This window comes from Euphorbia lathyris, chromosome 9 (assembly GCF_963576675.1).
Source record: "Euphorbia lathyris chromosome 9, ddEupLath1.1, whole genome shotgun sequence".
Taxonomy (NCBI): domain Eukaryota; kingdom Viridiplantae; phylum Streptophyta; class Magnoliopsida; order Malpighiales; family Euphorbiaceae; genus Euphorbia; species Euphorbia lathyris.
The window spans coordinates 25,917,537-25,928,177 of NC_088918.1; the positions used below are offsets into that span (position 1 = coordinate 25,917,537).

The 10,641-nt window shown below is 31.9% G+C and overlaps 1 protein-coding gene across 1 annotated transcript; it reads left to right on the forward strand.

Annotated features, from left to right (window-relative positions):
- The first annotated feature begins 1,878 nt into the window (after nucleotides 1-1,878).
- LOC136205223 (uncharacterized) lies at nucleotides 1,879-4,254 on the forward strand. Its single transcript, XM_065995726.1, has 2 exons — nucleotides 1,879-2,405; nucleotides 2,479-4,254. Exon 2 carries the CDS (start codon nucleotides 2,541-2,543, stop codon nucleotides 3,444-3,446), a length of 906 nt encoding a protein of 301 aa, XP_065851798.1. The 5' UTR covers nucleotides 1,879-2,405; nucleotides 2,479-2,540; the 3' UTR covers nucleotides 3,447-4,254.
- Nucleotides 4,255-10,641: the final 6,387 nt, after the last annotated feature.

The following is a 10,641-nucleotide window of genomic DNA, read 5'->3' on the forward strand; positions in this document are numbered from 1 at the left end:
CTTATTTACCCCCCTTAACTCCATAAAAGTGGTATTTCTCACCCCTTATGATCATATTTACGCCATTAACTCTATAAAAGTAGTATTTCTTACCCCTTTATAGTGCAAAATTAATATGACTTATTCAAATGAGTTTGAAAATATATTTTTTTTAATATCAACTTTTTATTTTGTTAAACAAGTTAAAGACATTATATATAGGGATAAGGTATCAAAATAGGCCTATGGTTTTTGAAGAAGTACCAATTTAGGTTCCACATACAAAATAGCACCAATATAGGTTTAACGTTTAAAAAAGGATATCAATTTAGACATCGATAACGGATTGTAAGGTGAGAAATACCACTTTTATGGAGTTAAGATGGTAAATAGGACATTTTATGAGTTGGGGGGCTAAATGGACAAGTTGAGGGGGTGAGAAATACCACTTTTATGGAGTTAAGGGGGTAAATAGGACATTCGATGAGTTGATGGCGATAAAATGACCAATTTGGACAAGTTAAGGGGGCTGTGGAAGCATTAGGCCTTGTTTTTAATTATAATATCATGGTCTAGTCATTATGTAGATATTGTCCACTTTAATCCAAAACCAACATTCTTAGTTTTAAAACGCGTCTGCATCTATTGGATTCTCAGATTATTAATAAGCCGTAGTCACTCTCTCTATTTTCGATGTGGAATTAAGTTCATTCTTGATCGCATCGTCATCTCTTAGGGTTGCTCCTTGCTCAGGTATTCTATCCTAGCACTGTCCACTTTGGCCCGAGTCATTACAGATCCACCATCTTCCGACTGGTTCGTCCTCGAACCACACATCATATGTGGAGAGTCGCTCTGATACCAATTGTAGCATCCAGGGTAGTACCATATAAATTGTCCGCTTTGGCCTAAATTCAACACCTTGGACTTGACGGTTTTAAAACGCGTCTACATGTATTGGATTCTCATGTTACTAATAAGCTCCAATCTCTTTCCATTTCCGATGTGAGATTCAGTTCTTTCGTGATCTTATTGTCATCCCTTGGACCAGATCATTACATTAATATATTAATGGTCCTTTTTCAGTCTCTTGTAGATATGGCTTTAGACATAACTAATAGAATGCGTAGAGTATCTCCATTGCCCGATAAAATGATCTATCAATTTATTTATTTTATATGACGCACTTTTTTAGAAGTTTTTTTTTTCAAATTTATGGTAAGAGATAGAGCTAGTTTTAATACAAATAATTCTAATTAACGTATAATCTTTAAGAAAAAAATATAATTTTTGATTAGAAAAATACTATTTTTTTTATTTAATATTTTATTAATTTTGATGAAAAATATTTTTTATTTATGATATTTTGGTCAAAAACATGATGCAAACAACAATATTTTTTACTGGTGGGGCAAATAGTGTTAAGTGATAGGGAAAAAAATATTTGGATTAATTCAACTTATTTTTTTAGCAATGAATTCTGGAAATAACGATGTTTTTTATCATTTATCATTAACAGATCATAATATATATATATAAATCAGAAAAAATATGTATATACATAATAAAAATAAAAAAATAGTACATTTATACAAATTGGATAAAACTGATATGGAATATACTATCTATGTTTTATAGTAATTCTAAAATTGATAAAATTTACCAAAATTAATATGTAATATACTGAGTATCTGTGTTTTATAGTAATTTTAAAATTGATCAAACTTACCAATATTAAATATAAAATTACATAAATTTAAACGTTAAGAATAAAATTAGTCTCGAGAATGACTCCTAATTTTTCATCTTATCCTAAAATAAATGAAGAAATTAGATGTATAAATAGTTAGCAAAATACGACATTAACCATATTTATTATTTCCCATGAAAGGAGGGATGTTTGAAACGAGTCTCTGTGGGTTGTAAATGTTGCTCTCTCCCTCCCTCTGTTTACATGTGAATATATGTCAGTCAGGTTAAAAACAAGTTTTTATGAGAGAGAATTTAGAGAGAGAAAAATAGATAGATGCCCTTTTCCCCCTTTCTCAGTGTGGTGTAATCTTCAATCCCAGCCTTTCCAGCAAATACCCAGTTGCCATTCTCTTCATTCTTCTTTTTTGCTTACCTAATCTGTCTCTTTCTTTAGATAATGAAATTACATTCACTGTTTTATGAATTTTGATTTGAAGAAAGAAAAAAAAATTGAATTTTTATTTTTGGAGATGGCTGTACAGTGAAATGAGTCTGCTTTTTGTCTGCTTCTCTCATCAGTTACTTTACTACCTACATTCCCCATTTTTGTCTTCAATTTAGATTTCCCTTTTTCTCTCTTCAATTGAAAATGAAATGCTTCTATCAATCAACCTAGACCAGACCAGACCAGATGAGTTGCAGTTTTTGAACCATTTCTGAGGGCAGTTATTGAGGTATGACCGTTTCTTTTTCTTAATTTATTCTTCTCTTATCTATTTCTGAGTCAATTTCTTGTGCCAATTTTAGATCCGAAATTGGGCTATAAAGTGTTTGTGAAAATTCCCCAGTGAGAGTTTTCTGTAGACAAAATGAGAGATTTTCCTTCTTGCTTTGGTGAAAACGGTGTGCAAGTTGCTGATTCTTCATCTTCATCTTCAAATACTAGTAAAAATGCACAGAATTTGGTTACTTGTCTGTATCAATGTCGAATTCGAGGTCGTTCTTGCTTGATTACTATTACATGGAGTAAGAATTTGATGGGTCAAGGGCTAAGTGTAGGCCTAGATGATTCAGCTAATCAGTGTTTATGTAAGGTTGATATCAAACCCTGGTTATTCTCCAAGAGAAAAGGGTCCAAGAGTTTAGAGGCATATTGCTCTAAAATCGACATATTTTGGGACCTTTCCTCTGCTAAATTTGGATCTGGACCAGAACCATTAGAGGGATTCTATGTTAGTATTGTTGTGGACAGGCAAATGATTCTCCTCCTCGGGGATATGAGAAAAGAAGCTTTCAAAAAAGCAAGTGCCACACCTATTCTTTCAAATGCTGTTTTTGTATCAAAGAGAGAGCATGTATTTGGGAAGAAGGTGTTTAGCACTAAGGCTCAGTTTTGTGACAATGGTCAAATTCATGATATAGTGATTGAATGTGACACAATTGGTATCAAGGATCCGTGCCTGGTGGTTCGTGTGGATTGTAAGACTGTGATGCAAGTGAAAAGGCTTCGTTGGAAGTTCCGCGGAAATCATACCATATTGGTTGATAATCTGGCTGTAGAAGTTCTTTGGGATGTTCATAATTGGCTGTTTGGTGCATCAGTAGGCAATGCTGTTTTTATGTTCAAGACAAGCGTCTCAGCGGAGAAGTTATTCTCTAGCCAGCCACTTTCAGATCCGAATTTGTTGCCGTGGTCCTTTTCACAGAGATTTCTGGATTCCAAAACACAAAATCTTGGTTTTTCACTGATTTTGTATGCTTGGAAGAATGAATAGAGAGACTCAGACTTTTTCTTTTGAGTGCTTGCTAACAGTACATTTAGGAGTTTGTGATTTTCATCAATTATGTGATTGATTACACCTAGTTTAAACAGTTTTTTCTTCCCCTGTCAAGTTACTTGAGCAATTGAATTGATACATTTCGTGTTCCGACTTGGTTGTATATCCTTTTCAAATTGTTCCTTAATCTCATTGTTATTTATTCTATAAAAGATCCATTATCATATAAACACTGAAATGTTCATGCTTGAAATCTTATTCTTACTCGCGGCTCAAGTTTGTTCGTGCAGTTTGCAGTTTGAAAATCTCCCTTATGGTCACTTTGTAGCATACATTGCCTTAGTAGTAAGCCATATCCTCTGTTTCCTAAAGTAACTTCTATTGATGCCTATATTACTTCTTTCGAGGTGCTACTCGCTGGGCTTAATAATTTCCGTGTTGCAGATGTCCGGTTTATTTGCTTCTTGCAGGAGAAGAAGATTCAAGATAAGAGAATGCTTGATGTTCATATAACACCTAAATGATCACCTCATGCTTTATACTGCACCGGAACCCCGAAAATGCGTGACCAATAATCTATTTGAGCATCTAAGTTTTGGCATTGATAGATCTTGGTATGAAATTTTAACATTTCTCTCGTCTTATTTTTGTAATATGAGTTCTCCTATAGCTATAAAGGTTTAACTACAATGAAATTAAGGTCTCTAAATAGGCAGCTTAAACACTGATTATAGGCTTATGGTCCCTTCAGATATAAGCTATACTCAGAAAGTGGATCTATAATTTGGGATAATTATGCATTTGGGGATAATCGACCCCATTGCCACCATGTGTATGCTTTTTAATCATATTATTTTAGGTTTGTCTCCATCACAATTATTGAATTGGCCTCCACTAAATGTTATGTAATTGCCTTTTTTGTACGTTTAAATTATTTTGTTTACAACAACAACAACAACAACAACAAAGCCTTAGTCCCGAAATGATTCGGGGTCGGCTAACATGAACCATCATATAAAACCGTGAAAATCAAGTCGTGTCAGCGACACAGATTCGCTCCCTCCACTCCGTCCTATCCACTACCATTATTTTGTTTACCTTGGAGTAAAATATATTACTAATTTAATTAGAGAAATTAAAAGAATTGTTATTAAATACACATTAAATGGCCCATTTATTTATGCTAAACATAGGCCTTTAAAAGAAAATTTATTGTTTCACTAGTTTGCTTTTGAACTATTGACAATTGAAAAAAATGTATGGAAGCAACATAAAATAACTTGTAAAATGTATGTTTATGTCTTTACATTTATGTTTTTATAGACCATTTTCAGACCTGCAAGTGCGTGATCCCTTCGAATATCGTATTTAACAGGACTGAACGGAACCACAGCTAGCGTAGCTGGGATGAAGTTTTGGTTGTTATTTTTTATTGCTGATCAGATTTCTCTTAGATTGATCATCTTTTGAAAAGATCCTGGTGCTAGTTTTATGTTGAACTCTGCCATATATGTTCATCTTCCAAAACGGAATGCTCTTCAAATTGTGATTTCCTGCGTTAATATGCCCGTTTGTCCCTATCTTTATCATGCTCGGGTATTGAAAACATGTCCAGAACTCGAAAAAACTGCAGCTTCTATGTGGTCCATCGTGTCAACCTCCCGTCTAAACAATGTCTTCATTTAAGTTAGTTGTAAGAAAACCGATATCTTGAACTTGTTATTGTGTCTGTTGTTGCCATTATGCAGTCTATCGTGTTAATTTAAGTGACAACTTGCTGTCGTTTAAATACGTATTTTTGGGTTCGAATCCTTAGATACCGCGATGCTGATACCAATTGTCCTTAAAGCCAAATGTGTGGTTACACGGACGGTGCTGGCTAAAGCAGCAATCTGAATTGCACATTAGATCTGAATTTGAGCATCAAAGTGCTAATGCTATGTGCAAGTGTAAATACTAAGGTGTGCATACAATGAATAACATGTCATTTACAGGATCTAATCAAAGTTCATTTCAATCTTGAAGCCTGGCAGATTTCCTTGTTCTTATCAGCTAAGTGATTACACGGTGGAAGCGTATTGTGCAAAACTCTCATCACATCTACTCGTGAAGTATACCCGGCCAATCAAAAAATGGATCCACATTATTTTATAAAAGATGATTGGTGTTAAGAAATAAATGTGTACAAGTCGTATCGTTTAATTGATTGGATGTATTATTTCTCTCTCCAAGTTTATAAAAAGAAACTTGTATTACTTGTGTCGTGGAGAAATGGATGAATTCTATATAGAAATTCCCGCTAAGAAATTAAAGTTAGAGTTGCAAACTGGGTGGGGATTATTCGTTTTTAGCGGAAATTCATCCCAACAGAAACGGAGAATCTCCATTTATTTTCCTCATAGGATGGGGATAGGAAAAATAAATCCCCCATAAGTGGGGATGGAGCCAGGATGAAAACATCGCTGTGTCCCATGGGGACCTCTTCATCTCCATGCACTTTCATATTTATTTTTATATTTTGAATAATTTGTATTTATTTTTATATTTGATAGGGTGATATATTGCTTATGCATTATAATTGATGTGTTAATATTTTATAAATTCTATTTGCTTAACTATATTATATGGAAATCTTTAAAATTTACTAAAGGAAATGTTATTTAAAATTTGAGAAATGAGGAACGATGATCCCCGAGGATTTTAATATCCATGGGAATGAGAATGTTGACTATATTTTTTCTATTTTATAAATGGAGATGAGATTCTCCATCCAAACTAGAATAGGGAAGCAGTTCTCATCTCCACCTTGCCGCTCCTATGTATTTTCTTTTAAACAATCGTGTATTTATTTGGCTTAATATAATTATACATCTAAATTTGTTAATATTTTGTGTGTTTGACACTTTGAATTTACAGTTGAATCTCTAAACTTGTTAATTTTAGATTTTAACTTTTTATCTACTGATTTGGCAAATTTTAAAAATGACACGACACTTCAAAATCAAATTTTATCTAAACATATTTCATGCCATGTCACCAAATAAGAGTATGAGATATTTAAAATCGACAAGTTTAGGGTACGATAGGTAAATTATAAATTCAAACAAAAAAAACACAAGTTTATATGTGAAGTATGTATTAAACTTATTTAATTTAAATACATGGTGGTTATAAATTGGTATGGTGTATTGTAGAATTGTAGTTGGACCACCAAGCAGTTTGTCCATAAAAAGCCAAGGGTGCTGAATTATGAAAATTGGCCCATAGCTCCTTATTTCTCTTTGTCTGCTTCGGTCAAACAGACAAATAAACAAAGAGAATGGGAGAAAATTAATATTATAAATTCAATATTTTTTTTATGTTTATTTTAAAGAAAATAAAATGAATAGAGGGATAAATTACATCTATAGTCACTTACAATTCCCTTTTTAATATTATGGTCACTGAAATATTTCACATAAAAAAAGTCATCCAATTTTATCAGTAGTGCTCACCTTGATCCTGAATAACCAAATGAATTTGGTCATTCACCGTTAGATTCAAACTTATTAAATCTAAACCTTAGAATGGTTTAAATCTCCACCACATGATTCTAATAATTTTGGATCTAACAGTGAATGACCAAATTCATTTGATCATTCGGGTCCAGATGAGCACTACTGAACAAAATTGGTAGTAGTGTTTATATGAATCCTAATGACCAAATAAATTTAGTCATTCACCGTTAGATCTGGACTTATTTAGCGGTCATTTTTTAGATCGTTTAGTTTTATAAGAATATGAATAATATGAGGTCACTTTTATGTAAAGTTTTAAAATTAAGTCTCATAGATATAAGGGGAAAGTTCAAATAAAACCCTTGTGGTTTCACTAATTTTCAGATAAAGGACTGTGGTTTACTTTTTGTCAAAACGAGGACTGAGGTTTCATACTTTTAATAATGCTATTAAAACTATCTTTAACGACCTGAAAATGAAAATTTTCAAGAATTAAAGTTGTTCAATGTCATATTTTCTATGGAACTACATTTTCGATTTTAGAAAATCATGTTTTTTGGAACTTTCTCTCTCTAAACATTAACTTTCTCTCTCTTTACCAAACATGATCTAAATAATCTCGAAATAAAAAAGTTGAAGAATTAAAGTTGCTTAGAATATTAGTAGTTCTTAAAATATGTCATTTTTGAAGTTGTTAAGGGTGATTTTAATAGTATGAATCGAAAAAGTCCTTATTTTGCTAAAGTTGAAAACCTCAGTCCTCGTTTTGACAAAAAATAAACTATAATCCTTTATCTGAAAATTAGTGAAACTACAGGGATTTTATTTGAACTTTACCCTAGATATAATTTGGGGACATATAATAATAATAATAATAATAATAATAATAATAATAAAGGTTGAAAGTTGCAGTTTTGTTGATATGTGAGCGTAAGTTGAACCTATTCCAGTCCATAGAATAGCATGCATCTGCATTTTAATTGGCGGAGACGAGTTCGGATGTAGTGGTGCTGAACGTGCTAATTTTACAATCTCTAATAATGACATAATACTAATAGTAATACAACGTGAAATATGTTACTAAAAAAATTCATTTGGCTCGGTTACTAAATTATATCCGACATTTATTAGAATTTTAAAATGGTTGAACTGCTGTTTATTATTGTTGTTTGATGATTGTTTCTACGGTTTGGTTTGTTTGCTATTCGAAAAAGTTGTTTTTAGAAAAAAAAAAATAGAAATTTTCTGTTCTGTTAAAAAATTACTTTCCAGTTATGAAAGATAAACATGAGCTAACTAAAATTATCAAAATCATATCACTTTCGCAGATGGTTTGCACCTCTATAGGTGGGACTGCTGGCCACGGAAATTCTTTCCATTCCCAAAGGTGAGGATCGAACCCTAAACCTTTGGTTAAGGGAGGAGGAGCCTTTACCACTCCACCACAACCTCGTGGTTTAAATTTACATTCTCTAATAATCACATAATACTAATACAACGTGAAATATGTTACTAATAAAATTCATTTGGCTCAATTACTAAATTATATCCAAGATTTATTAGAATTTTAAAATAGTGTTTGGTTGAACTGGTTCAACTACTGTTTATTGTTGTTGTTTGATGTTTGCTCTTACGGTTTGTTTGCTATTTGAAAAGGTTGTATTTCCAAAAAAAAATAGGGATTTTTTGTTTGCTATTATTTTAGCTAATTTGTCATATTTTATCTAACCTAAATTGAAAAAAAGTCATTTCTTTCTATTTTTATTAGTACAGCCTAAACGAAACGGTATGTAAATCAAATTAAGGGCCTGTTTGGTTCGGCTGTTAGCTAATAGCTGTTGCGGTTGCTGTTAGCTGTTTGCAGTTGCAGTAACCTGTTAGCTGTTTGCAGTTGCAGTAACCTGTTAGCTGTTGTTGTTAGCTGTTTGTTATTAACTGTTTAATTACTAGTGTTTGGTAAAATTATATTGAACTGTTGCTGTTCGGATTTAAAATGTCTAAAATGAACATGTTTTAAATTAATCAACGATAAAATTATAAAAGAAAAAATGTGAAAAAATGCCCATAACGTTTACAACTAGGAATAATTTTACCCTTAACGTCTAAAATGATGCAATTTTACCCATAACGTTGGCAGCTAAAGGCAAATTTACTCCTAATATTGGCAAGTTAGGTCAATTTCAGATACTATTAGAAAACATAGCTATTTTATTTATTATTCTACACCAATTGCACATATCAGTAGTTCTAAGAAAAAGATATCATATTTTTGTGTGATTTAATAATAAAATTGAAAATTAATATTTCTAAATTTGGCAAAATATTTGAATTTTTTTTGTCAAACTCTTACAAAAGACAATATTTTTTTTCTTAAAAAAATTTCACGTCTAATCATATGTTTGTAATCTGTTACTAACGATTATAAAATTGTGCACATTTGAAGTGTAGATGACAATATTCATGACCAAGAAGACAGTTTGATAAATTATTTATAAAATTGACCCATGTCAATGTTATGGATAAAATTGCTTTTGGTTGCCAATTTTAGGGATATAATTGCATCATTTTAGATGTTAAAGATAAAATTGCTCATAGCTATAAATGTTGGGGGTATTTTTGTACTTTATCCTATTATAAAATAAAAAATTTGTTACACAAATTAATAAAAATAATCTATATAAAAAATAAAAAATTTATTGAACGCAACAAAACTTTGTTCTTCCAGTAATTATGTTGTAGAAATATAAATAATGTTAAAAAATAAATATATTTTGTGAAAATAAGAAGGATAATTCTGTCAATAACAACTAACTACAAACAGCTGTTTATGAAAAGCTCCAAATAGGAGCTTTTCGTGAAACGCTCCAAAACGCTGCAGTTTTCAGAGAAAATGCTAAACGCTGCGGTTATATAAACCTAACCAAACGCTATATTTTCTGCGGTTTTGAGTGAAACGTTAAACGCTCCTCCGAAAAGCTAAAACAAACACCCTCTAAAACACTAACAAGCAACCCGCTTTTGTAGAAACTTGGAAGCTAAAACCATAGGTAGATGGTTGTTTGAAGGGAAAGGATCAAGACCAATTCGGCATGGTGGGTTAGTCTACCACATGAAAAGTTTAAAATAGGCTTAATGCTTCTCTAGTTCCCTTAACTTGTCCAAATTGGTCATTTTATCCCTCCAACTCATCGAATGTCATATTTACCCCCTTAACTCCATAAAAATGGTATTTCTCACCCCCTTAACTTGTCCAAATTTGTCATTTTACCCATTCTCAACTCATCGAATATCCTATTTACCCACTTAACTCCATAAAAGTGGTATTTCTCACCACTTATGATCCTATTTACCCTCTTAAGTCCATAAAAGTTGTATTTCTTATCCGTTTATAGTAGTAAAAAAAGTTGAAAAAAGAAAGAACGAATAAAAAATACAAATAACAAGAACATTAATATAAACAAGTTAATGTACCAAAATAGGCCTATGACTTTTGGGGAAGTATCAATATAGGTTCCACTTATAAAATAGCATAAATATAGGTTTAACGTTTAAAAAAAGTTATCAATTTAGGCTTCGATAACGAATTGTAAGAGATGAAAAATACCACTTTTATGGAGTTAATGGGGTAAATAGAACATTCTATGAGTTGGAAGGATAAATGGACAAGTTGAGGGGGTGAGAAATACCACTTTTTA

Bases quoted from the DNA above. Each gene is read 5' to 3' on its own strand.
- LOC136205223 (XM_065995726.1), top strand. From the start codon at position 2,541: ATGAGAGATTTTCCTTCTTGCTTTGGTGAAAACGGTGTGCAAGTTGCT.